At 39.5% G+C, this 27,978-nt stretch overlaps 1 protein-coding gene across 2 annotated transcripts; it reads left to right on the top strand.

Annotated features, from left to right (window-relative positions):
• Positions 1-17: 17 nt before the first annotated feature.
• SCRN1 (secernin 1) lies at positions 18-27,659 on the top strand. 2 transcript variants are annotated; one of them, XM_025167310.2, is made up of 9 exons: positions 18-309; positions 10,169-10,328; positions 12,311-12,492; positions 16,894-16,994; positions 21,074-21,268; positions 21,704-21,869; positions 24,033-24,213; positions 25,952-26,111; positions 26,397-27,659. In XM_025167310.2, the coding sequence occupies exons 2-8, from the start codon at positions 10,170-10,172 to the stop codon at positions 26,108-26,110; spliced, it is 1,143 nt and encodes a 380-aa protein (XP_025023078.1). In that variant the 5' UTR covers positions 18-309; position 10,169; the 3' UTR covers position 26,111; positions 26,397-27,659. The 2 variants fall into 2 exon arrangements, with proteins under 2 accessions (XP_025023078.1, XP_007429315.1); XM_007429253.4 differs by having other exon boundaries at positions 20-309; positions 16,894-17,096.
• Positions 27,660-27,978: the final 319 nt, after the last annotated feature.

Here is a 27,978-nt window from a genome sequence, read left to right as displayed (position 1 = left end):
CCTCAGTCTCGCTGCAGCAGCAGCAGCCCCGCTGGCGGAGCCCCGCGCAGGGAAGAAGAGCGTCAGCGGCGACAGAGGCGGCGCTGCCGCCGAGCGGTGAGGTGGCAGAGCCGCCGCTGACGACCTCCGTCGCTCGCTGCCTCCCTCCCTCCCTCCTCCGCTGCTGCTGGCAGGCTGCTCACGTGAGCCGCAGCCTGGCGATTACCTGGAGCCGGGGCCGCCTCTCTTTCCCCCTGGCGTCCGCAGAAGGAGAAGCAGCCGCCGGCGGAGGAAGATTCACGGGGAAGCGTCTCGAAGGCGGCCCGAGAGGTGAGCCTCATCTCCTTCCTTGCTCGAAAGACGGGGAGGGATGCTCTGCGACGCCAGCCGGGCTCAAGGGCACGCCCGCCGCAGCGCATCGCCTGCGAGCGCCTCTCAGCCCGGCCTCGCTGCCCGCAGGCTCCGAGCTGCGGCGCGCCGTGGGGGTGCGGTCAGCGGCAGCCTGAAACGCCCCGGCAGTCTCGCGACCACGGGTCGCTCTCTCGGCTTCGTCTCTCCTCCCCTCCGCTGCAGCCGGATCCGTGGGGGATTCGAGAAGGCGCTGGATCGCCTTTGCCTCCCCTCCCCTCCTGGTGGATGTCTTTACTAGAAAAAAAACCCGGAGGGCGAGAAGGAGCTTTTAGGGCTGTGATGCCTCAGCAGTGGATGATGATCTTTGCAGGAGGATGTGAGGACGATCATCAGCAAAAAGTGATTTTAGAAGCTTTGGCTGATGGTCCTTGGTCCGCAATGGCTGCTTCAACACATTGACCCATCATGTGATGCTGCATGCTCGTCGCTGAAAGGGCTGGGATTAGACTGGGTTCACACATTGGGCTAAGCAGTTTTTTTGTTTTAATTTGGCTTGGCGTGTTACGGGAGCTCATTAATTGGGGTCTGTAGACTGTGTTGTATGGTTTAATGGGCTGACCCCCCAGTTTTTCTTAAGGTACTAAACCAAGGTTAAACAAACCATGGTTAGTGTGATCTGTATGACTATGCATAGAAATCTTTTCCTGCCATCCCAGTGTCAAATCACATGGTGCCTCATAGTATAGTGTGAGGAATATAGAACTGGATTCATTGAAGCTTTACAAGCCTTTTCCAGCCTGGTCAAGCCTAGATATGTTGGAACTACAACTCCCATTATTGCTAGCCAATTTGGCCCCATTTCACTGGGGCTTCTAAGTACTGTAGCCCTAATACATCTGGAATGCACCAATTTGATAGAATGATGATAGCAAAACAAAAACAAAAAAAATGGTAGGGTTCACTTGAATCTAGAGTAAATTATAGGCCGTGTATAATTTAGATGATCAGTGGGTATTTTGAGACAATGAAATACTATAGCTGTTCATTATGCCCATTTAATTATGGTGTTAAATTCCTAGAGTGATTTTGACTGCTGATAGAACCAGTACCAGTTCCCCATACATCATCCATAATGTCAGATGAATTCTATCTGTCCCTTTCATTTACAAGAAGTATGACTTAGGTTTAAGGAGTCTAAATTGGTATAATATGATTATCTGATATACATACAAACATACATACATACATACATATTTGTGTTTTGTCTGACTCATCTGAAGAATCTTTACAGGACTGTCTTGGTTTAAGTTGGCTTCCTTTAAATAATAATAATAATAATAATAATAATAATAATAATACAGAAATAATAGGGAGGGACAGATTGAAACAAGATCCTTTGTTGTTATTTGCAAGCTCTGGATGTGATTTGAAATTATGAACAATAAAATTGTGGCTCATAAGCTGAAAGAAAACGTGTTACAGCCTCAGTAAACACAGTTGTTAAATTACCATTACAGCATTAATTCAGCAATTCTTCAGAGCCAAGCTTTTGTATTTTAAGATGCAGTCTTTGCTTTTACTACTGATGTATAATGATTGCAGTGTAAATTGAAGGTCGCAATCTTTGATATGCTATTTAATAACTGATTAGCTTTGTTAAAAGAAAAGGGTTTTTTTCTCTCTTTTTGTATCTGAATTGGCTTATGAGTTTCAGAACATTCCTATTTTATATCTGTAACTATCTACTTAAAAAGGATTTGTGCTATTGTGTAAATCTTGTATATTTTAGTCAATTTCTGGACTGATCTAACTGGGGATTCCCAGTGACATCCCTCTGTGGACAAATATCTGCAAAGCTTTTTCTTTTCTAATATATTCATAGCCATGCTTCTTGATTTGTATAATCGATAATATCAAATCAAATCATTGATAATATCAAATCAAATCATCTATTACAATCATAGATCAGCGTAGTAGATAAGATTTTATTTGTGTTTTCCTAGTCCCTCTATCTGTGCACTGACCCAAGGTCTCTGACCATCCCTGGAAGGGGTCATAGGTCAGTAGCAGAGCACACATGAGTCCACAGATATAATCCCTGGATCAGTTCCTGATCTGCCAGCACAATTTCTGTCTCTGTGTTAGAGGAGGCTTTTGCCTGAGTCACTGATCAGCTATTCTAATATTTTCACACATGGAATGTTCTTGATAACAGCGCTGAGAGTGTAGAAAGAGAACTCTTGCTTTTCTAAACAGTCCAAAAACAGCATTCATACTTTTGCAGCAGTAACATTTTGTGACAGATTAATCATCTTAGTTCCTGCTTCTCTCCTGTAAATCTGATGATGATGATAAATACTTTGAAAGGAAAAAAATAAGTGGAAGTAGATTGCATGCCATATGTTGCATTATTTTTGCATAATGCTCAGCTTCTCAGTGTTGTATTTCGAAGCAGTCAGTAAAAGGTTACTGAGATGTGATATTTTGATAGTGATGCTAGAAAGCTGAAGATGGTTAAGCTCCTACAAAAGTTTCAGCTCCTCCCCTCCCCTTATGAACCTGCCAACTGGAACCATGTGCATAACAGTGAATGAGGATGGGCGTGCCTTTTTTTTTTGAAACCTCATACAAAATGGTGGGTTAAAGGGTGGAACAGGTTACCACACAAACAATACAGTGGGCTTTTGTAATATAGAAGTTAAGTCCCTGACCATGTTATTATAGACCAGGGCCCCTCTCTCTATTTTTACAGAACAGTCTTTAGATATTATTATTAAACTGTTAATTCCAAAATAACTCTGAAATTGTTGCCCTAATGATTTACAGTATACCCTTGATTATTTTTTCCCATTTCTATTCTAAGGAATAGTGAAATGTGATATTAGTAATAGGATTACTGCCAAAACAAGCAGCCACTCGTTAACCCAACCCCCACACCCCACACCCCACCCCTTCAGGCACCCTCGCTGATCTCTATAAATACCCACAGCAGGGTCACATCACCCTGGGCACAGAGAGAACTGCTCCTGTCTGTGCTCCTGCCCTCTGAAGATGCCGGTCACAGATGCTGGCAAAACGTTAGGAAACAAAATTTCCAGAACACGGCCACACAGCCCGGAAGACCCACACCAGCCATCGTATTCCGGCCGTGAAAGCCTTCGACGATACTTCAAATGTCCAGTGTTTTTCAAATAATTGGGAAACACAGAACTATTCAGTTGCTCGACAACAGTTCTTTTACATCCAGAGGTAGTCTTTTAAGGATACAAAGTGTCTGCTTGAAAATGCATGTCTACAGAATAAAATATACAATTCCAAGATTTCTGGAGAGAGTGGGGAATTGCCTTTCATGTTTAGCTTCTGGGTGACATACAACGATGTGTTAGGAAATATTTGATTAGTATCAAGGCCATTCTGCTGCTTATGCTGATACTGGCTGGGAATGAATCCAGGTTAAGAAATTGCTGTCTGGATTTCAAACCATACCAACGATGTTGGCCAGGTGCTCTGTTTGCATGGCAGTTACTTCACCCCTGGTTGGTGAAGTTTCTTGCTTCTTTATCCTCCCCACCCATGCCAGGAAACTAATCGCTTCCCTTTCTGTGAGCAAGTCTGAGGAAATAGGGTTTCTACTTGCATGATCAAACAAGTTCAAAGTCATAGAATCCTAGAATCTGAAAGGACCTTAGAAGTCCTATAAACCAATCTCCTGTTCAGTGCAGGAGTTGCTTGCTCAGATAAGCACTTCAGTGGTGGACCAGTGGGGGGAACACCATTTCATGCTCCTACTGTCACTTGAGCTAGAAGAGAAAACTGGCACACTGTAGTCAAATTCAGGGAGAATGCATTCACTCTTTCACTCTTCTTCCTGACATCTGGGTTAGACGGGAACTTGTCAGAACTCTCATCAATTTCATCCCGGGTCCCAAATATTCCAAATCAATAGGTGTTATAAGGGAATGATGGCAGCAAGTGGGAGCATCACTAGAAGTATCCCATGAAGTACATAAAAGGGCATTGGAGTAGGGAACATGGCACTACCTCACTTCATTTATGTAAACTAGGCAAAAAAGGGAAACGAAAGTTTCACCAGAGGACTGATTAAAAAAAGCCACCCATCGTTTTCTTATTCCATCGGTAGGGGGAATCCTTACAATCACTTCAACTGCAAGGGGAAACTGGGAGAACTCCCCGTGTATCCCACACCTCTCTGGAATATCCCAATTCAGTAATAAGTACAGCAGGAAAGACATGTGGAATATGCCTTCACTGACTGGTTCAGATCTCTTTCCGTCCACACAAGGGACACAGAAGAAGGGGTGGAGGAAAGGGAGAAGATGTATTGGAGAAAGAGAAAATGATATTGGCAGCAGGGTGTTCCCTACTGAAGGACTGCAGTCCAATAGGGAAAACAAAGTTCTCTACATCTGCTATAAGGAACCATTTTACAGCTGAAATACGTCATGCTTCAGTATGTCCTTCAAATTCTAGCTAGAGGAGGTACAAGAAGTCATAATAATACAGGAAAGCATGATGGAATACAAAACAAAGTTGTTTCTTAAATCTTACAGCCATTTTTACAAATTATTTGGGACTAATCAACATACAGGTGACATGCTAAAAGCATGTGTACACTGAAACGGAAGGAAATAAATGATGAAATATAGGGCAGCTTCACCTTAACTTTCTACCTTCCAGATGTGTCATGTTGTAACTTCCATAATCTTCTGACAAGGTGGCCTTTGGGGTGATGAGAGTTATGGTCCAAAACAACTGGAAGATACTAGGTTGAAAAAAGGCTTATATATAATCTGCTGTATATTTAACTACTGTAAATTGCAAACTTGATACAGAGGATTAGACTGCAAAACTTTTTAATACAGTACATGACATAATAATGGAAGAGATACAACTAACATTTCCACATTTCTACACAGGCTGCTTAGAACTTTAAAAGTTGTAATGTGCACTTTGGATGAAGTCTACAGACAACTAGTACCTCACTTAAGATAACTCCTTTTTAAGATAGATAGTAGCTGGTAGCTTTCTTGTATGGTAGCCCAGAGTATACTGTATATTTATTGATTACGGTTGTGGGACTCAGATGCCCCACGGAGATCCATAGTGGCTCTCACAGTCTAGAGCTACAGAAATGATAGCTTGTCTTCTTTACCACAGTGTGTAATGCTTTGTTGTCCATGCTGCTAAACTCATTCATTTTTTCCAAAGATTTTGGCCAGAGTTAGCATGACCAAATGCAGGTGCAGAGCTCTTGACCATATAAAACAATCAATCAGTCAATCATATATAACCAGATGGTTAATATTCTAATAAAATCTATACTACTTGTAAATTAATGCTTTACAATTTAGGAAGATCTCTAGTTGACAAAAGACCTCCAGAGAGGAAGATGCCAGCCTGGCATCCTGAGGCAAGAAATTTCACAATTGAGATGTGGCATGGATGTGTATAAAATGGGGGGGTATCAGAAGATGCAATCTTGTTCTCAGCAAAGGCAGATCAGTCAGAATTGCTTCTGTGCAACCACTAAGGCTACTACAGGTACAGAGTTCCTGGAAGTCTGGTGGTCTTACTGTGAAATAGGAGATGAATCATGCTGAGTATGGCAGTCATGTCAGATTTGGCAAGCATGGTGCTGTGTACCTTTCAAATTAACTGTGCCACTTGAGGAAATCGTGAAACCTATTTTGGAACATTGCATAAAGAAGCCAGAAATGTATAACCATCTTTTAAAAAATGTTTGTGTTTAATAAAGAAACACTATCCCAATCACAGCATTTATACCAGCATTTCTCCTGAAAGAGAAGACATAATGGAGGGGGATGCAGTTTACTTTTTAATTGAGCATATTTCCACTGCAGAAAATGTGCTCCTACCTGTCTGCTTCTATTGATTTAAAAGCAAAAAGCAAAAAAAAAAAAACACCCAGGGGAGGAGGGTCCCATAGAAATGGTTGCCTGAAAAACATAGGCCATTAGATTTCAACTTTTGAAGAAATGCTAATGAAGGATCCTGATCAGCTAATGCTAATGAAGGATCCTGATCAGCACGAAAGGCAAGCAGGCCACCATTTCAATTTTAACCTGAGAGTTTCCCAACCTATGACAGCCAATTAGGAGCATCCTGAGATTGTTTCATGAAACCAAAGCTTCAGGGCTGTAAGTCAGAAAAACTAGCAAAACCCCTTCTTTTTCAGTTCAGTGAAATTGCAAAGCCAGCCTGGTTTTCCCACACTCCTTGAGGCTTTCTGGAGGCTGTTTCCTAGTGACTGTATTTGCACCCAGAGTTGATGGCTGACCCATTTGAAACAAAAGCTAATTGGCAGACAACTCCTCCCCCTTCTTCCAACTTGCTTGTTTCAATGTGAGCCATTACACAGGGTGCTGGCCTATTTCTAGTGCTATAAACATTTGCGAAAATTTTACAAGTCTGGCACTTGTTTATCTTAAAATAAAACTCAACTACAAAGTGTTCTGCTTACGAATCAGAGCCTTAATAAGATATTTAAAATGTGCGGTAACAGCTGTACAAGAAGCATGAAGCAGTGGTTGGAGAGTTGCCAGCTATCCCAGCTTCATACCTCTTGTGTGTCCCTGGGTTTCTTGAAAGCCTGTGAACATCAGCCTTGCATTTCAGGTAGGATTTAGAGAAAAAAGAAACAGATTTTGTTCCTCATTTCCTGCAGTAGCAGGTCCTTAACTCAGGCTGAGGTTAGCACCCATCCCCACCCACTCCATTCCTGAAGACAACCTTAAATCAATCTGAAGCAGTGTTTCTCACCTTAGCCATTTGAAGATGTGTAGACTTCAACTCCCAGAATACCCTAGCCAGCAATGCTAGCTTAAAATGGCTAAGGTTGAGAAACACTGCTCTAGAGTTCTTCTTAAGAGTGATTATTTATAAAATACAAGCTCCATTTTGGGCTTATCTTGTCAGAGTGAACTGATGAAGAGTAATACACTTACATATTAATCAAAGCTATTTATATTTCAGCATACTGGTTATATTAAGCATATTGGCATAGTAACGACAAAGATTCACTGAACAACAGTGGCAAAAATAGCATTATACAGTCAACTTCCCTTGAGATTAATTTACATCAAAATGCACTTGACAGTGAAAACTTTCTCGCAAGTTGTCACTTCATTAGTCATAAGGGAATGAGAGCTTGCTTTCTGGCCATTGCCTTGTCTGATATGATCTGTATCAAAAGTGATATAGATATTTTATCTTGGAATTAATTATCCAGGCATGCATTATGATCAATAGAACTGAATTGTGCCCCCACTTTTCATGAGTATATTCCTTTTGAAGCTAGAAAATAGCAATTACCCTCCTACCTATCAAATCAACCATGCTTAGTGTACTGTCATATGCAGAATGATTGAATTCAGTTTATGATTGAAGAAGTAGACTTGTTCTGGATGAGGCAGTCACTGCTTAGATATGTTGAGGCTTCAAATTCCCAGTTGGGATTTTTTTTTTTATTCCTTTGTATCTTTGTTTCTGCTCTGTTTGTCATATTTGTATTGATTTATTATTTTACATGCACATGAGTTGCTCTGAAAGAGATACATAATTTTGTTTTTCCCAGTTTAGACATAATATGGAATTACTTCCCAAGATTTGGAATATTTGATATTCCTCTTCTGGTATTTCAGCTTCTCTCCTTTCACCCTTAAAGTATTTCATTTATCTACCAGCAAATTTAGACCAAATGCCTTTCTTGCATTACAAAGGTTTTGTGTAGGAGATGAAATGAGAAACTTTTTGTCTTTGCAAGCTAGCATTTTAGAAATGTTAACCTAATTCTGTGTTGCAGATAGGTGGGCCGTGTACGGGGATGAAGTTCAGTGGCAGCATATTTCCTTTTATAAGCAACAAAAATATCAGATTTTATTTCTGGCAAATCTAGTATGAGACAGATAACAGGTGTTACAAAACGGGTCTGAATGAGATCCTAGAGAACTGTTACTCAAGCACAGGAAACAATACTTGGCCAGATGGAGGAACAATCCGACATACAGTGGGGCAAAAAAGTATTTAGTCAGCCACCAATTGTGCAAGTTCTCCCACTTAAAAAGATGAGAGAGGCCTGTAATTTTCATCATAGGTATACCTCAACTATGAGAGACAAAATGGGGAAAGAAATCCAGAAAATCACATTGTCTGATTTTTAAAGAATTTATTTGCAAATCATGATGGAAAATAAGTATTTGGTCAATATCAAAAGTTCATCTCAATACTTTGTTATATATCCTTTGTTGGCAATGACAGAGGTCAAACGTTTTCTGTAAGTCTTCACAAGGTTTTCACACACTGTTGCTGGTATTTTGGCCCATTCCTCCATGCAGAGCTCCTCTAGAGCAGTGATGTTTTGGGGCTGTCGCTGGGCAACACGGACTTTCAACTCCCTCCAAAGGTTTTCCATGGGGTTGAGATCTGGAGACTGGCTAGGCCATTCCAGGACCTTGAAATGCTTCTTACGAAGCCACTCCTTCGTTGCCCGGGCGGTGTGTTTGGGATCACTGTCATGCTGAAAGACCCAGCCACATTTCATCTTCAATGCCCTTGCTGATGGAAGGAGGTGTTCACTCAAAATCTCACGATACATGGCCCCATTCATTCTTTCCTTTACACGGATCAGTCGTCCTGGTCCCTTGGCAGAAAAACAGCCCCAAAGCATGATGTTTCCACCCCCATGCTTCACAGAAGGTATGGTGTTCTTTGGATGCAACTCAGCATTCTCTCTCCTCCAAGCACGACGAGTTGAGTTTAGACCAAAACGTTCTACTTTGGTTTCATCTGACCATATGACATTCTCCCAATCCTCTTCTGGATCATCCAAATGCTCTCTAGCAAACTTCAGACGGGCCCGGACATGTACTGGCTTAAGCAGGGGGACACGTCTGGCACTGCAGGATTTGAGACCCTGGCGGCGTAGTGTGTTACTGATGGTAGCCTTTGTTACTTTGGTCCCAGCTCTCTGCAGGTCATTCACTAGGTCCCCCCGTGTGGTTCTGGGATATTTGCTCACCATTCTTGTGATCATTTTGACCCCACGGGATGAGATCTTGCATGGAGCCCCAGATCGAGGGAGATTATCAGTGGTTTTGTATGTCTTCCATTTTCTAGTTATTGCTCCCACAGTTGATTTCTTCACACCAAGCTGCTTGCCTATTGCAGATTCAGTCTTCCCAGCCTGGTGCAGGTCTACAATTTTGTTTCTGGTGTCCTTCGACAGCTCTTTGGTCTTGGCCATAGTGGAGTTTGGAGTGTGACTGTTTGAGGTTGTGGACAGGTGTCTTTTATACTGATAACAAGGTCAAACAGGTGCCATTACTGCAGGTAACGAGTGGAGGACAGAGGAGCCTCTTAAAGAAGTAATTACAGGTCTGTGAGAGCCAGACATCTTGCTTGTTTGTAGGTGACCAAATACTTATTTTCCACCATGATTTGCAAATAAATTCTTTAAAAATCAGACAATGTGATTTTCTGGATTTTTTTTCTTATTTTGTCTCTCATAGTTGAGGTATACCTATGATGGAAATTACAGGCCTCTCTCATCTTTTTAAGTGGGAGAACTTGCACAATTGGTGGCTGACTAAATACTTTTTTGCCCCACTGTATAAGTAAGGTAAGGTTACCAGATCTGGTTTGCAAAACTTTGGCTGAACACTAGAGGGCAGCAGCAAGATACAGGAGCCTCTAATTCTAGAGGTCTAGTGGTTATCTGGATTTTTGCAGCCGGTTCTAGTATCCCTGAAATAAGGCAGGTTTCTGTGTCTAATATCTCTTTCCACCTTTTTTCTTTTAGGATGGATGTGGCACCTCCCAGCTACTGTTTTGTTGCATTTCCACCATCTACTAAAGATGGCCATGTAGTGGTTGGAAAAAATTCTGCACGTCCTCGTGATGAAGTTCAGGAGGTAGTTTATTTTGCTGCTGCTACTTATGATCCAGGATGTAAAGTTGAGGTAAATAAAAATACTTGAGGTTCTTGAAAAGTATTTTTGAAAGTTCTTGAAACACTTGCAGAGCATCGTAAAATACTGTTTTTCTTCTCCTTCCTCTCTGTCCACAGTCTGGTTCTGTTTATCTGAGGTTGTGTATACAGTTAACAGAGGTTAATGGATCTTCTTTGTCAGATATCAGTATATTCATCATAACAATGATATTCCTGTTTTCCAGAGGTAGATGGTGATAGATTGATTTAAATCTTCTGTTTAAATCTGCAGAAAAATGCCACAAGTACTTGCAATAGTATGAATTTATGGGGCTGTTGAATCCTTAATAGTGTGATTAGATAAATTCACTTGTCCACTGCTTCCCAGATGGTCAATTTTAGAGTCCTTTTAAAAAAGGCAGTCCATTCATAGAGTTGTTTGGTTCTTCAGAATTGAGATCATAGTCTCAGCTATCCAGATTTTATTATAAATGTAATGATATTTTGGGGGCATGGGTACATTTAGAATTTTTAAAAAAGGATTGTAGGCATAAATGACCCAGCTCCTCTTATATCTCTTTAAGGCTGCTTATATAGTTCATGCTGAGTTGTCGTCAGATAATAAGCTACAGTACAGCAGCCTTCTCTGTGGTTTCGCCCATGATGTTCAGACTGCAACTCCCAGAATTCAGCCACTGTGGCTGGAAAGTTTGGCTATTGCAGTTCCAGTTCCTGTAGCACACCAGGTTGGGGAAGAATTTATCAGGGATTTCAAGCAAACCTGAATGATTTAGTGTTGACTAAGATAACAATTATTTGTAGTCCAATCTAAAATCTAAAATGAACATTAACAGTTTAAAAGGAAGACTGAGCAGTATTCATTATTTTAAAATAAACCTTATATAAATTTCTAAAAATTCACCAAAAAATAATCTCATGTATGCTATTACTAAAGAAAACACTAACTTTAGCTCAAAAACGTTCTTAGAGCCTTTTTCTATTATGGTCAAACATGTCCAGGCTATTTCATTTTCTTTCTTTCTTTCTTTTTTTTTAAAAGAAGAGGACTGATTGTTCTGTTTCTGCTGCACTTTGAATCCCAGCACTGCCAGTCTAACACCAATTGATTCAAATTGTGACTTGTGTGACAAAGGCATCAGTGAGGAAACATTCTGATTGCTGGTGGAAAATTATCTCAGAATTTCCCAGAAGAAGATGGATATTCCATTCCTTTTAAAGTCTTACTAATTCTCAATGAACACACACACACACACACACACACACTCATATATGAATAGATGTGCTATTTCTATTAGAGTAAAAAAACTTAGAATTCAGATTTGTTTATTCTAGTTTAATAAAAAATTGGCATACAAACCAAACCAATTTCCTTTCTCCTGATTATGTTCCATCAAGTCATTGTCAACCATGGTAATGTATTTATTACCCTCCATCAGTGCTACTAATGCTGAGATTTGCTGATGTATAATACATTTAACCTGTTTTTAAAATATTAAAGATCTCCAAACCACTTTGCTCCTCCTGTCTATGAAAACATTGGCATTCTTTTTAATTGTGGATTTGAATGTTATGTTAAACCATGGTGCGATATAATGTGAGTACTTCTTACCTCTGTGCTCACTTCTACTTTGAGTTGCCTACCTGATGCTTCAAATGTGTAGGTTGGGGTGAATTTATTTATTCACCTAATTACTTGGGATGAATAAATAAATCTTCTCAAAGTAGTGTTTAAATATGACGAGATCTGTGCAGTGCTTCAGTTTGTAAGACAAAAAGGTGCTTTGGAACATATGCAGGTACCCTTCAAGCTGCAGTATCTTAAGCTAAGACCTGTTTTGTGTAAGGATTTGCAGATGGGCACTCCATATGCTCTGAAGCCTCTTTTTGCTTCAGAATCTGAAGCTCTGCACATCCCTATATGATAATAATTGCTTTTTTGTGGCTAAATCTAATCTAATTCAGTTGGATCTCCTTTTTTTTTTTCCTATATAGTGCACATACATTGAGATAGACCAAGTACCTAAGACAAATGCTGTTGCACTGAGCAGACCTTCCTGGCTCTGGGGGGCTGAAATGGGAGCCAATGAACATGGACTTTTCATTGCTAATGAAGCTGTGCTAGCCAGAGAACCAGCCTCTGAAACTGAAGCCCTCCTAGGAATGGATCTTGTGAGGTGAGAAGCTCATCTTCTGAGCAAGGAATTTATGGGACTGGTCCAGAATACTAGCAGTTTAAAAACAGAGTATCATTTGGTATGGTATTTTTGAAGAACACAAAAGACATTGCAGTAAAAAAAAAAAAAAGCACTTTTGGTAGTATTATTGCATTGGTCATTCTGTGTCTCAAAAATAAAATAAAATAAATTCAAATATATTGTTACACATGAGTGTGTTTATCAGATCATATGCAAAATGTAATTCTGACTTCAGGCATGGTGAAGTGCAACCATATTACGTGATTATATTTCTTTTAATTCACAGGGAAGATTTAGCAGCTGAATCTACATATTCCCCCTTCCCTTCCCTTCCCTTCCCTTCCCTTCCCTTCCCTTCCCTTCCCTTCCCTTCCCTTCCCTTCCCTTCCCTTCCCTTCCCTTCCCCTGATTTTTTGTGATTCCCAATTTACATCTTTGTAACATTTTTGATGTACCCCTTAGAAGTAGAAGGGAGAAAGATCTGATGGACTTTTAGAGCAGGCATGAAACTGCTTTTATCATTGTGATCTGTTCCAAAAAAATTTCCGAGACTCCAGTTGGCCTTTGAGTTCTCTGTTAAGGTAGCAAATGCAACAATAAGACATTTTAATTTAGAAAAGAAAAAGATTATGTACAACAGTGTTAAAAATATAATATAAAAGAACCATAATAATAATAATAATTCAAAAAGGAAAGGAGGAAAAAGGCCTGGGAAAATATATAAGTAAAAGGTTGACTTTATCGCTTGAAGATCTTTCTCCTTGCCCTTCCGTAAAAAAATTAAAATACATTAAAATAAATGAAATAAAATAAAAGATTGACATATAATACATGTCATCAATCCATCTCTGCAGATCAGGAGTAGATATTTTTTTTCAAGTGTTGCACTATTATTATTTTCCCCATTCCTGAAACAACTTGATGTTGATGAGATTCTTAGTATTGGAATATAGTCAAGAACATAAATATCTTTAATACATATCAGTTGATCCAACGTATTAATTGCGGCACTTTAATGATTGACAATTGTATCATCGCATAAGTTGCTGTAAATCATAGACCACCTCATCAGATAAGGCAGATGGCAATGGTGGAGCCAGTTTTGGGTGTGTCTCCCAATTCAATGAGACAAATCGCAAATTATTCCTTTATTGTGCCTGTCTACACTCTAGTCTTGGGTTCATTTTTAGTTTGCAGAAGTAAAAATGGCTGTGCTTCGGATCTTTGGGGTTGGAAACCATTAACATCTTCATGTGACAGCCATCTGGTGCATTCTGTGGCAGGCATCTGGAAGCATCAGGGATCCTGCTTTAGTTCTTTTACTTTTAAAATAATGGCCTATACTTGTTATAGGAAGTTATGGCTTATGTCATTAAATAGAACACCTTCAGCTCTAGATATATTGGGATTTCAGCTCTCAAAATTCCGAGCCAACACTGGAGGGGGGGCGGGGGGAACATCTACTTGAGGAAAGCTAGAAGTCACCCTAGGATGCTGTCTTAAGCAGCTGGGAGACTGTATATAGGATGCCCAATGGTTCGGGCTGTGGTTTTTTTATTGTTGTACAGGAACAAGACAAATAGATTTATTTATTTCTTAACCGAAATATGCAGTATGGTGCCTCCCAACTGGAAGTAGCTGAAATTGCACTTGGTTTGCATGTATTATAGAAACGTGCCAATATTTGTCTTTTTAGTTTGGACTGTCATCTTAGACATTCGTTTTAATTTTTCTAAAACAATCAAATATTTTGCTATAAATTAGCTTTTTCCTTAGGATAATAAAGTATTGTTAATACTCATTGGTTTGTTGAACCGCAGATATTCTTCTTAAAACCATCCTTTTCTGCTTTGGAATTTTTCTTTGGAGAGCAAAAGCAGATGTTGGAATAATTCAGTCATTGTTAGCCTCCAGCTGATGCATTCCAATGGAAACCCTCAGTCTAATGCTTGAATGCTGGCAAATGAACTCTGGAAATCATGACATTCTGGGTCAGTTTGACTGGCCTGATTATTCTTGTACGATGTAGTGGGACTAGCTTCATGTCAAGAGAATTATCACAGCAAGGAAAAACAAACGAAAAGGATAGAAAAGCAATGGTACTGAGCAAGTGGGACTGTGAACCAGTAGGTTTGCTGCATTGCAAAATCTCCACAAATTATCAAGTGAAACTCCTAAACCAGGGATGGCAAACCCATGACACACGTGTCAAAGGTGACACGTCATGACGTTTTGTGACATGCCAGCATTCACCAACACCCAACAACAACTATTCTTCCTGTTTGAGTTACCAAAGAAACTGAGTTTGTTTACTCGTATTTCGTTTTTGTAATTTGACCTTTCTTTATATAATACATAGTACCACACATGATTGGACTGTATTTTTTTTAAATAAATGAATATGTAAAGAATTGTTTCTCTTTTGTTCGGGGGATGGGTGACATGGCAGCAGAGTCAAGTTAGGCATTTTCCGAATTTTTGACATGCCGAGCCCAAAAGATTTGCCATCACTGTCCTAAACTAATTGACTGGCTAAACCTAATCTGGTTCGTTTGATTTTGGGTTGTCTGCTGTGTGAACAAAAACCACTGTTGTTTATAAACCATGGTTTGCTATTAAGTATGTATCCAAATCCAGCCAATTATAATTTATTCAATGAATCGTAATTAAGCAAACTGTAGTTTAGCAGATTGCATGCAACCAGCCATTGTCTCTAAATATATATTTTATATATACTAGTTCTTGTATCACACATGTGTAAGCCTTATAACTTTCAATTCATCTTACAAGAAAATCCATTCATATTCATTTGGTAATGATAACTTCCTGTAAACACCTCTTTCATATTCTTCTATCACTGTAGATTTTTATGCTTGAACCATCTTTCATGGTCGTATTTGGCAAACATGAAAATGTTTTCCACCTTCATATATTCTCAAATCTGCATTTCTTTACAAATCAAATTATGGATGTTGAAGTAATGATTAATCTGAACATTTTTAATGAGCTTAAACTGCAAGATAATTGTTCCCAAATATTGTCACCGTACAGTACCTAAGGATGTCTGATGTAGCAGCAGAGAATTCTTGGCTTGATTCAGCCATGCTGCTCCTCCAGATTAAAATGATTTGTTAAAACATCTTTTAAAATCGTGGAGCCAGCACTTGACTTGAGTCTTAACCTATATGTTTAGGCACGTTTACAAGATAAATGATGCTTGCTTGCCTTTATTTGCACATTTATATTGAATTGACTTCTGTATTCATTGCTTGCACAGTCACTTACATCAGAAGTGCACAGCCTGAGGTCTGCTTATGGACCCTGAAAGTTTTCTCCCTCTCCCTCTCCCTCTCTCTCTCCATTGTTATGTCCTAGATTAATGGTAATTATATTTTTGCATATTGTCATAGCCTAAATTTATTATAACCCTATGTTGCTAATTAGTCTGTTCTCTATACTTTTTTCTTGAAGTCAGTAACTCTTATTTCTGCCTCCTTCTCCTGTTGAAGTAGAGTTTTGTTCAGTAAGTTATTTAATTTCCAGAATCCAAGTGTTTTAATGGACCATAAATCCCTAAAGTTCAATTTTATCCAACACTGTATCCATCTAGAAGAAAACAATTTGCAAAACTATCTTGATTTGAAATTATCCGGCTACCTTTTTAAAAATAGTAAACAATTTCAGGAGTTTACTGTCTTCTTCCAACTGCCCATTCGTCTCTGCAAAATGTTCCTCCTCTTCCTTCTTTCCAATCCCTTTTTCATACGACTGATCTTTCCTTAGATTAGAGCTGCAGGAAATAGCTAAAATAGATTTCCCCAACCTAGTGCCCTGTAGGTGTGTTGAGCCACATGCTAGCTGTGTATTCTGGGAGCTGTAGTACCAACATAGCTGAACAGCATCAGAGTGGAAAGTATGGTACCTGAGGAATATTTGCAAAAAAAAAAAAAAAAAAAATGGCAGGTAAGAAGATGGTTAAACACAGTAACCTTTTTATTCCACCATTCATATTTCCTAAGCATGTCTCTTTTCAAGACTTATCCCAGCCATAATGAGGCTAATCATAACGTCATGTCAGTTGAATTTGTGATGTTATACAATGCCAATAACTCTCCAGAAACCATGTGCAAAGGATAGTAGCAAATCATTTTTTGCTTTAGTCCAGTGTTTTTTAAACTTGGCAACTAGCATGCTGGCTGGGGAATTCTGGGAGTTGAAGTCCACACATCTTCAAGTTGCCAAATTTGAAAAACACTGCTTTAGACTTTATTCAATCGCTCAGCATATACTTACATTATTTTCTTCTTTTCTATATTAAAATTAGATATGGCTTTCAAGTCCTTCTGTAATTAGATAGCTCTTTTCTTATTCCTTTCCCAGACTTGGGCTCGAAAGAGGTTCAACTGCTAAAGAAGCCTTGGATGTCATTGTCTCACTGCTGGAAGAATATGGTCAAGGTGGAAATTACTATGAAGATGGAAGTATGTGCCACACCTTCCTGTCTGCTTATCTGATAGTGGACAGAAAAGAAGCTTGGGTGTTGGATACTATTGGGAAATATTGGGCAGCAGAGAAGCTTACAGGTCTGTTTTAATTTTAATTTTTATCCCCATTCATTACTTAAAAGAAAAGATTGCAAAATGTGCATTTCCAATGTGGCAATGTACAAATTTAGCTTTTATTTCTTCTTTCATACTCATACTTCTGTACCACCACACAACTGAAGTTCTCCAGATAGCCTACAAAACAGAGGTTAAAAACCAGCAAATCTAAAAGTAGAAAAAATAAAGTGGACATGAGTTCCAAAACAGCCTTAAGTAAAATGACCAGTCCAAGCATCTTCAAATCATGTTTGTAAAAATTAGTCATTTAAAACTTTGAAAAAGTGAAAACGACCTTTCTCTGGCACTGAAAAGACACAGTATAGGCATTAGACCTATGAGTAAAACTCACTATGACAATGTGATTTGGGCCGTGGAGATGATCTTATTTGCTTTGCTGAAGAAAAGTCTACTTGATTGTCTCTATAAACAATTTGGGTGGCACCTGACCATGTCAGGCCTGTGCTATGGGAGAAGAATCTGCTTAGTCTTTTCCACAGTGCTACCAGGCTAAACTACTACCAGGGGGGGTGATTTTGGAATGCCCACAGCCTTATCTGAAGCTCAAGATCTTCAGCCCATGAGAACATTCCCTAGGGCAGTGTTGTCCAAACTTGGCCACTTTAAGATGAGTGGACTACAACTCCCAGAATTCCCCAGCCAGCATGACTGGCTAGGGAATTCTGGGAGTTGGTCCACTCAAAGTGGCCAAGTTTGGACAACACTGACCTAGGTGGTGGCTTGGATACTCACACTGTGGGCATTTCTGTGGCTCTTGCTGAAGCAGGAGAGCCTGGAACTCCCTCTGTTTCTACTGCAGGATTATAGCATGCACCAAAGGGAACCAGCCTGGGAGCATTCAGGCGCTACCTAAAGGGGTTTCAGGCAGGCTGCTTCAGCACCCACCTGCAGTAGACAATCCTGTGTCAATTGGCAAAGCTGGCCAGTCTGGAAAATCTTTGAAGCACAGGTGCAGAGGAGATGGGTATGTAAAAGACTGGTGAGAAGACAGGGTTTGCTCCATACTTACTGGCCAAAGTTCTTGGCTAGCATTCTAGGGGAGTTGAGTCAGCACTGTTAACTTCCTTGCTCCCTGTCCGCCCCCTTTGACATCCAGTAGCCAAAGCTCCTGTACTAAAAAGTTAATGGATTGTATCCAGATTCTGCCACACTTTGAACAGAATGTTGACATCACCAGGAGTTAAGTTAGTAGTGACTAATTTAATTTACATTGATTTTAATGAGCTGTTCAGAAATTCATAGATCCAGTATAAACATGCTTGGAAAAGACTAATTCTCCCATGCCCCCCCATTCTCTTTGTCATCCTCTGACAAATGCTCTTAGTTAGCTGATGCTCAAGGAGGAAAAGTAGACAGCATGGGCAGCTCACCTCTCTGGGAGTGCAAACGAGGGCTTTAGTCTGATCACTTCCAGTGCACACTGTGGAATTTCCTCCCTCCACCCCGCCCCCCCCCCAAGTGCTCTGGAGCAACCCAGCCTGGAATATCCTTTAACCAGTAGACAAAGGCTGTTCCCAAACTTTCCTGAGGTACTTGCTGAAAAAGGCACCTCTCAGCCTTGTTTTGTGGTATGAGCTCTGTGGAAAAAGGCTGTGAGGGGTTCTGCAGCAGGCCGAAATGAATTTTGCTCCATCTCAGTCTTAGAAGTGAGGGGACCTCTGCTGTTTCACAGAGTAGGTTTGAGGAACGCTTTGGGCAAATTGTGAAAGCAAAACACTCCTTTTAAGCTTTCTACTCCTCTGGCTGGCACCAAGATAGTCTGGCAGGATAGTCTGCTACCAGAGTTCCACCATTAGTAGCAACTCAATTCAGTGACAGCATCCAAAGAAAAATTGGAATAGATATAGAGGGAGGAGATATGGGTAGTGGAACTATTTCAATTTTATCATTAGCATTGGTTCCTTGTTACTTTTTTTCTGGATTATATCAGCTCAAGTAAGTTCTGGAGGTAGTTTCTGGTAGCTACTGACATGCTGCCTTAGTTAAGTTTTCAGGGGATTAAAAATCTTTTCTGCAGAAAGAGATTTGGGTCTTTCCGTGCAACATCTCCTTTCTTCTTATCAGCGAGTTTCCAGTGCCTAGAAATAACAGTTCATATGTAGAGGAGCTTGTCCATGTTCAGAAATGGATTAGCAACCACAACAGTGCTTATTCACCCATGCCTTGAATTTACCATTTGTTGATTTGTGGACACGTTTACAACAGTTTCTCTTTGTCCTTGACATTCACTAAATCTTAAAACAGTGCCCAATCAAGTTTAATCTTGCATAAGGCAAATTTATTCTGCCTTTTACATCTCCATGGAAAGCCATTTTAAGTTTTAAGAACAATAGTGCAAGTGACTCGGAGTTACAGCCAGATTAAGTCATCTGGGAGGGGACTCATTGTGTTGATGGCACTTTAGTTAGTCACTACTAACTTAAATTCTGTTGATTTCAACAGTCTTCTCAAAATATGACAGATCTGGATACAATCCATTAACTTTTCACCTGGCCCAGACTTCTGTGTTTATACTCAGATGATGTCCCAACAGGAACTGCATATTTGCTTCTTTTCATAGATGGCACTTCTCTGCACATAGAAAGGAGTATGTGTGTGGATTGGGACTTTTCCATTGAAAAGAACACAGGTGTAATAAACTGTTTAAATGCAGGGTTGGAGCTGCTACTCATGGGATCATCAGTGGTTAGCATTTTAAATTTCCAGTTCAAAGGATCATCAGTAAAAGATAATGGGCAAGTCATGTCTACTCAAGACCACAGAGAGCTGCTGCCAGTTAGAATAGAGAATTCTGAGCTTCAGGGACAAATAAGCTATATTTGTACAACATAGCCCAAAGCAGGGTTTAGGCTACGTATGTATTAAGAGGTTTAACCAGGGGGCCGGGGGGGGGGGAAGGTTTAACAAAACAGAGAAAAAGCTAAGATGGCAGCCACAACCATGTGATCAAAGCCCTGCCCCTTTTCTATTTAGGTCATAGTGCATGTTAAAAAGGGGCAGAGCTTCAGTCATGTAGCCATGGCTGTCATTTTGACTGTTTTGGACCCCCCCTCCCATAGACACCCCTGGATTTAACTCAGTAGATAATGAGGCCAATCACTGTTTGCCTGACACCCCCTCCCCTGGAATGAGTAGCTGTCTGGCATTTCCCAGCCAGCTTTTTTTTTTTTACCCCCCCTCAAGCCCACCCCTCCAGTGCACATTGTGTTCAACTGTAGCCTTAGGCAGTTTATTTCTCCATCCCCCTGGAGTTACTGCTCTCCATTTTTCAGAGTTTTGCCATTGGCCGTGTTTTGACTCTCCTTGGGGCTCTTAGCAGTTCCCATTCTGGCTTGCTCCATCTATTCTGTGCTCTCTCGTTCCCAGTCACCTCTCCAGCGGTCTCCCTGTTCTCTGCCTTAAGACTAAACCTTTTTAACCAGAAAGAGTGGGGCAAAAGAAATTTCTTTTGGGCTTACCCAGGCAAGCCTCTTTTCTTTCACCTTTCCTTCTTGAGGCTAGGATTAAACTTCCGTTCTGTCTAATCAAAAAAGGGAGGTCTTTGGACCATCTCTCTGTCTTGACTTACATGGTGCCAAGCATGTTTTATTACAGAAGCAAGCATATTGATTCCCTTTCTGAGTGGGATTTATTTATTGGGTATGTCTGAATACTTGTAAATTAGTCTAGCCACTCTGCACCTGATTTTTTCACTACCTTGCTTAAATGAGAGAGATGCTTGAGTGAATGGGGGCTTTGACATTCATTATAGAAGCAGTGAAGGTGAGAAAGAATTAATTCATCACTGCTTTGCACAGTTTGGTGGAGCAACTCTTCTATTAAACTGTTACTTCATCAGCATACTTAGCTGATAGGACTTTATAGAATGCAAAGTGGATCTCACTTTAGTTTTTTTAATGTCATACTTTAGTTGGATGTTTTGATTTTTGTTTCCATAGAGGGAGTAAAGTGCATTTGCAACTGTCTGTCTGTAACTACCAAAATTGATGCAGAGCACCCTGGGCTTAGAGGTTATGCAGAAAGTAAAGGATGGTGGAGCACAGATAAGGAGTTCAATTTTGCTGAAGTATTTTCCCAAGTTGATGATCGTTTAAAATGTTGCTTGGGGAAGGAGACCTTTAGAAAGCAAGAAGGTAAGACTCTTGCTCTTTTTCTTGAAACTTCCCTTAGTTGCCCAAAGTATGAAGTCTGATTCAGATTGTATAACTCAGAGGGGAGGACAACTTGAACATTTATTGTTAGTGGTAAAATTATGTAAGTGAGGATATTTTAGATAAATTCCATCATCTTCCTCCATTGTGGGTAGGAATGTTTCCACCTTTGTGCACACAATAATTTTGCTGCAATTATCATATACAAAAACAAAGTTCCATGACTTTAAAAGCAAGCAATTTCATTGGGATGAGTGGGGCTCTAATTTTGCTTTGGCATGAATGAAAATCTAGGCCAATTTCTGAACTTGGTACGTTCCAGATGCATTGGCAAGAAGGGAGTTGTAATCCAGTAGATTTCTCCTCTCGAAATGATCACGTCCTGCTAATTTTCCCACTTCCATTTTTTTCTTCCAGGCAACATCACTGTGGAAACAATGATTGACCTATTGCGTGACAAGGCCGAGGGCATATCTGTGGATTCAGACTCTTTTCTTACTACAGCAAGCATGGTGTCCATCTTACCGCAGAATCCGACTTCCCCATGCGTTCATTTTTTCACTGGCACACCAGACCCATCCAAGTATGTTAGACATGCCCAGCATTCTGTCTTTAGTCTCAAGAATTAATTACTAATTTTACATCTTGGATGGGTAGAATCCACATTAGTCTCTGAGTCAAGGTTATGAAAGGAAACATTCCAAGTTTTGTTTTTTAAATCACTGAACTTATTTTTTTAACTGCTGCCTTAAATCTACATGAGTAAAAGCAGTTTCATAAGGGAAAAAGAAGACAAGTTAGCTCAGTGTTTCTCAACCTCGGCAATTTTAAGATTGGTGGACTTCAATTCCCAGAATTCCCCAGCCAGCCATGCTGGCTGGAGAATTCTGGGAATTGAAGTCCACTCATCTTAAAGTTACTTAGGTTGAGAAATACTGGGTTAGCTGATTTGATCTTAAGTAGCACCTATGTCAGTTTAAATGCCTCAGCTGTATTAGCCTATTGCCCTGTAGAATGCCTGCAGTGGATCCTGGGATATCGAGGCTGCTTAACGCTCCACAATTTACTCTCTTAGTTTAAGCTTAGAGTTACATTCTTCTTAAAGGAGATCAGTATTTATTTATGCTGGGCTCATATATCTAAGATGCATGCAGAATAGTTAATTAAAATCTCCTTGCCAGAATCCTTTGTTCACCTTGTATCAATCCAAAGCTCTCCACTGGAACTTCACATTTAAAGTTTACTTTTACAATACAGTGGGGTTGTTTTAGAACACATGCACACATCCATTCAGTTATGCTGTGCTTTTGTTCCAGAGATGGAAAGATGCTTCATAGCAGGCCTGGACACGCTGTCAGGGCCTCTTTAACTGAAGTATGCATCTTTCTGGGATCCAGCAGCTACCATGTTAAGCTGAAGAAAAGGTCTTAACAGGGGTGGTTAAACAGCCACCCCTGTGCCCAAGCACCCTTTGGTTTGGATCCAAAATGCTAGACATCCCGAATTTGTAAAGAAATATATAAAGTTACTATTGTGTTATGAATGTATAAAACTGCTAATGAAAGAGATTGGAGAGAAGAAGCTTTAACAGGCTGATAACTTCTTCAGTAGGTTGGTAAGTTTTCATTGGAGCCATATTAATATTCTTTTCTTTTAGTAACAGCTCTTTTTTTTCCTTTTTTGGTAACTTAAGCCTAGTTAGCATTTCCTGTACCTTTATCCTTTCTTTTTCTCCCTGTCAGTAGAACTGTTTGGATTGTTCTTGTTATTTTCAGGGCAAGGGTTTACAGCTGCTCCACTAACTGAAGTTGATGATAACCCCAATAATCTCCCTAAAGTATTTGGGAAAAGATCAATAGATCTTCATTAGTATTCCATAGAGCAGGTCTTAATCCTTTCATCATCTGTGTTTTGGCATTATCAGACTGCTGAATTTGATAGGAAAACAACATTTCTGAGTAGAAGCAATCCTTGTAATGTAGAGAAACCATAAATAAAAGGGATCCAAAGGAAAAGAAAATGGGGGAAGAAGCAGAATTAAGCTGTGCTTTCCATTTCTGGAAGAAACCTGTATGCTAAAGGCAAATAGGCAAATTATATGGATATAATGCAGCAAGGAATTGTACTGTGGCTCCAACGTTGTGGTTTGCTCATTACATTGCAAACATTTTGTAATTAAGACATCAAAAAAACTTATTTCACTGGAAATTATATAAAATTTGCTTTCAAAAGCAATAGAAATTCTAGCAAAAAGTTTTGTCCTGAATTCCTGATATTAGTTTTTGCCTATTCACAGGGTGTTCCAAGATAAAAAGGATCAGAAAGAGCAGAAGGGCACTATAGTTATTTCCTAAAAGTAGCACATTGTCTGTTCCAGTTGATACGATCTGCTCCATACAGAAGGAAAATATTAAAATCCTGTATACTTGAAGAGATATTTTACATGGCATAAAGTGGCTATTATTTGAGCAGAAGGGTCTGGCCAAAAAGCACAATTAAAGGCTTGATCAGTGACAGTCAAAAGACATCCTAAAATGATTACTTTAGAAGAAATTAATATCACTATTAGCAAAAGTAAACAGAGCTTGTTGAAAGTGTTGCATGTATTACCCCATTCTTTTATACAATTCATATGTTCAGATTTATTTTGGGAGGGTTGTTTTTCTTTGTAGAAACATAAACTGCTAGGTGACAATGTAATCTGTACTATAAGTACTTAGTTGCTAATTCATGTAACCTTTTTTAGGTCCATATTTAAACCTTTTATCTTTGTGGATGGTGTGAAAGTAGTACCTAAAGTTCAGTCACCCATTTTTGGTAGCGAAGATCCTGTGAAAAAAATTCCTCGGTTCCAGGAGAAACCTGATCGCCGACATGAACTGTACAAGGCGCAACAGCGGGCCCAATCAGTCTTAGACAGCGATGATGTAAGTCTTCCGACTGGACTTTAGAATATTATTATTAAACTGATCAGCAGAATTGTTCAGTGCTCTAGGTTTGTGGGTGCTGTAGTTAAAATGAACATTCTATTAAAAACAGTTCTCTAGTATTTGTAGAAAATATATTAAGGTTTCCTCCCTGGCCGCCTGTTTGAATATTTATAGGACATTTTAAATCTATTATTAAACACATGTGTGTTTTCGTAACCAGAAAGAGGCATGGAGTGAGATGGGAGAAAAGTTACTTTCAACGCATAGTTAAAAGCTGAATGTTATATACTATAATTACTGTATCCTTGTATTTATAGGTGAAATACTTACAATATTATCTTTAACTGCTTTTTTTTCAGTGTGCATGTGCAATATAGCACTACAGGTAGTCCTCACTTAACATCCACTCATTCAGCGACTGTTCAAAATTACAATGGTGCTGAACAAGGGTACTTATGACAGGTCCTCATAGTTGCGGTTGTCACAGCATCCCCAAGGCCATGTGGTCGTGATTTGGGTGCTTGGCAACTGGCTCGCAATTACAACGTTGCAGTGTCCCACAGTCACCTGATCGCCATTTGCGACCTTCGCTGCCAGCTTCTGAAAAGCAAAGCCAATGGGGAAGCCAGCAGGAAGTTACAAATGGCAATCCCATGACTGTGGGATGCTGAGACCACACAGGATTCGCCTAACAACATTAACTGGGACAGCCAGAACTGCCATTGTAAGTTGGCATGGTCATGTGGCGTTGCCCCTTACGACCATGTTGCTTAGTGATGGAGATCCCGGTCCCAATTACCATCGGTAAGCAAGGACTACTTTATATCTGAAATACTTACAATATTATCTTCAACAGCTTTTTTTCCAGCGTACATGCACAGTATAGCACTATTATCAACAAAAATTAATGCTACAATTTGTTCTTCCTAAAATGCCACTGAATTTTTCCTTTTATAATTTCAGATATTGTCAATAAAAAGGCAATACATCCTAGTGGTAAAGGGAATTTGGCAGTTTTTCCATTTTTGGCCAGGTTTTCACACTTCACACTCTAGCCAAATGGGCTACACATGTTGGGTCCCTCCACTCCAATAGTGCATTAGGGGGTGTGGGTTTCCCACCACTGGCTCATAGAATCTTACTAAGCAATACAAAGAAATGATAAACTGAAATCCTTAGATGGAGAGAAACTCCTCTTGGGAAACTTACGGGCCTGGTGAGAGACTCAGGATGTGTGCTTTTTTGCTAACCTAGCTGTAGCTGGAAGAATTTAGAGAAATAGTTGGAAAAAAATAGAGCTTTCTAGGGGAATTCCCATTTTTCTTAATCCCTTTCATGGGAAACAGTTTCCTGAAGAGTTTGGAATAGATGAGTATGTTCTAAATTTTAATCAGTCTATTTCTTGCTTTATAGCTATACCCAACCTTCTCCAACCTGGCATCTTCCAAATATGCTTGGTCAGCAACTTCCAGAATTTCTGGCAAGGAATTTTAGGAATTGCAGTTCTTATATACTGCAGTAATTGTAGAACCTGTAGGGGGCCAAGTTAGGAAATTCTGGACTATAATTTGTTGTTAAGTTTTATTACACATATGGTTAATGCACAGCAGTTAAATCCTTTTTAGTTTCCTGAGTATTTTCACATGGATACATTGGTAAGCATTTGTATAATACTGTAAGATCACAGCTTAAATCCTTTCGATCAGTGTTTTTTATTGGCCCTTGCATTCCTTAGGAAAAAGGTCAGACATTAAGAAGAACCATGTTAAACCTTGAAAAACAAGGCTTGGAAGCAATGGAGAGCATAATCTGTAGCTCTGAGATTCTTGATTCTTCAGAAATAGAAGATCTTTTCTATGACTGCGTAGATACAGAAATCAAATTCTTCAAATGAAGTGAGTCCTTTTCATGCTTTTTTCCCCACATTCATATTCCCATTTCAGCCAATGTTCTTATACAAGTTAAAAAAAAAAAAAGTCAATTTAGATGTTCACATTTTTCTGTGTCTCCGGAATCTGCGGTGACTTCAAAGCAATGCTCTGCTTTCAGCACATGTGAGAATAAGAAGCCAACCTTTTGTACATTGTAGTTATTTTGCTATGTGTATAGATTTCTCCTGCATTTTTAGATTGGCATTTGTAATTTGTAAACTAAGGGTTTTTTCTTTTTTTTCATTTCAGTGCCCATAGCCACAGTTAGCCTTTGCACAAGAAGAACATAGAACTCTTCAGGCCTTGAAAGATAATCTCACCATATTGCCGAATTTGGGAGGAAATATTCATCTTGTTAGAGAAATTTTCCTCAGTAGCTATATCCAGTTAACATCCTCCTTCATCATGTGTTGTCCTGTGTGTAGAGGGTTCACTGATCGGTTCAGTTAGTATATGCATGCTGGCCAATGTAATGCTGGAATGTTTTGTTTTATTTGGGCGACAAAACTTTAAAAATGAATAATTTTAGAAAAGACCATATAGGTCTCAATGTTGTTTTCAGATCAAGCAGAATCTTCTGAGAATTTCCCTTCAAAATACTGATCCACTTTCAAAAGAAAGATGGATCACTTTATGACTTCTAAATGATATTTTTGAATAGAAAATGTGGAAGTGTTAAAAAAGAAAATTCCATTATAAGGGGTTTAACTTTCAGCAACGGAATGCCTTCTCACTAATGCTAGTTTGAATTAGAATAAAATCAACCTACACACACCTTAGAGAAATTGCCCACCTAGTTCTCTATTCCTCAGTATCTCATATTTCTTTCTGCTGCATCTCAACCATTTCTCCAAAAGTTTTGTTTTGAATGCTGCCAATATTATTGGAAATTGGTTGGAATGGTTTAAAGAGAGGAAGTATGTGTGAGGATATCATCTATCAGCTTTGATTTAAGCTGCCAATATGTCTGTTACTGCTTTGCCAAATAGCAGCAGTCTTTTAAAGCTACTTAAACAGTAGAACAGGATCTAATCCAGCAGACAGTGATTACCATTATTATGTATTCTAATAAAGCCCCAGATGACCAAGGTTAAGTTTGCACACTTTGATCGGCAGGGTTCAGACAATTAATGTGCTTAACCTATTTCTTTCATGAGACGACTAGACTGATTCACTGACATAGGCATTTGCAGCAAACAAATGGGTCAAACTGGCATGTGTGTGGTAATGTCATAACATAAACTCCGCCCTCATGTGCTTGCATCTCATTGTCTGACACAGGTATGTAACTTAGAGTTTTTTGCATTAGGATGCATATTGTATCCCCCCACACCTCCAAATGCCCAGGTTCACTGATGTTACGAAATTAGAATTGGTTTCTAAAAGTGATTGAAGGTGAAAGTGTTATCTTCCTCCTAGTTTTTGTTTCCTGAATCCATTCTCCTTATGTGATTTGCGTGTTGTTCATGCATCCAGGCAACACTGGACATTATTAAATACTTACCAAGTTCATCTTGCCATCAGCAAGTCATTCTTCCTGCTGTTGACTTCTTAATGAAAATATGGATGTATGGAAGAGAGGGATTGTGGAGGTGAAGCCATCAGACAGAGAAAGGTGATCAGATTCTAATCTCAAAACTATGGTGCTCATCCTGTAATTCAGAAAGTCCAGATTCCAACAGATATTTCCAACTATCAAGTGAACTATCGTGATTACAAATGCTTACATTGTTCTTAACCAGGGACATCATAAAATAATGCCAGGAATGACACACAGTTGGTGAGGTAAATAATAGTTTGAAAGATCAAGCTAAAGAAAGTATTTTTTCCA

Source organism: Python bivittatus, unplaced genomic scaffold (genome assembly GCF_059951505.1).
Source record: "Python bivittatus isolate LINGU-HERP-01145 unplaced genomic scaffold, Pbiv_v1 ctg000610_np1212, whole genome shotgun sequence".
In the NCBI taxonomy this organism is placed as follows: Eukaryota; Metazoa; Chordata; class Lepidosauria; order Squamata; family Pythonidae; genus Python; species Python bivittatus.
Note: the sequence above shows the minus strand (reverse complement) of the source record. Positions and strands in the feature narration are given on the sequence as shown.

What these genes read in the sequence shown, in the direction of transcription:
- SCRN1 (XM_007429253.4), top strand. Translation starts at nt 10,170, where the DNA reads ATGGATGTGGCACCTCCCAGCTACTGTTTTGTTGCATTTCCACCATCT. An exon ending in GGCACACCAGACCCATCCAA is followed by an intron (nt 21,870 to 24,032) that starts GTATGTTAGACA and finishes AACCTTTTTTAG; the next exon opens with GTCCATATTTAAACCTTTTA. An exon ending in CAGTCTTAGACAGCGATGAT is followed by an intron (nt 24,214 to 25,951) that starts GTAAGTCTTCCG and finishes TGCATTCCTTAG; the next exon opens with GAAAAAGGTCAGACATTAAG.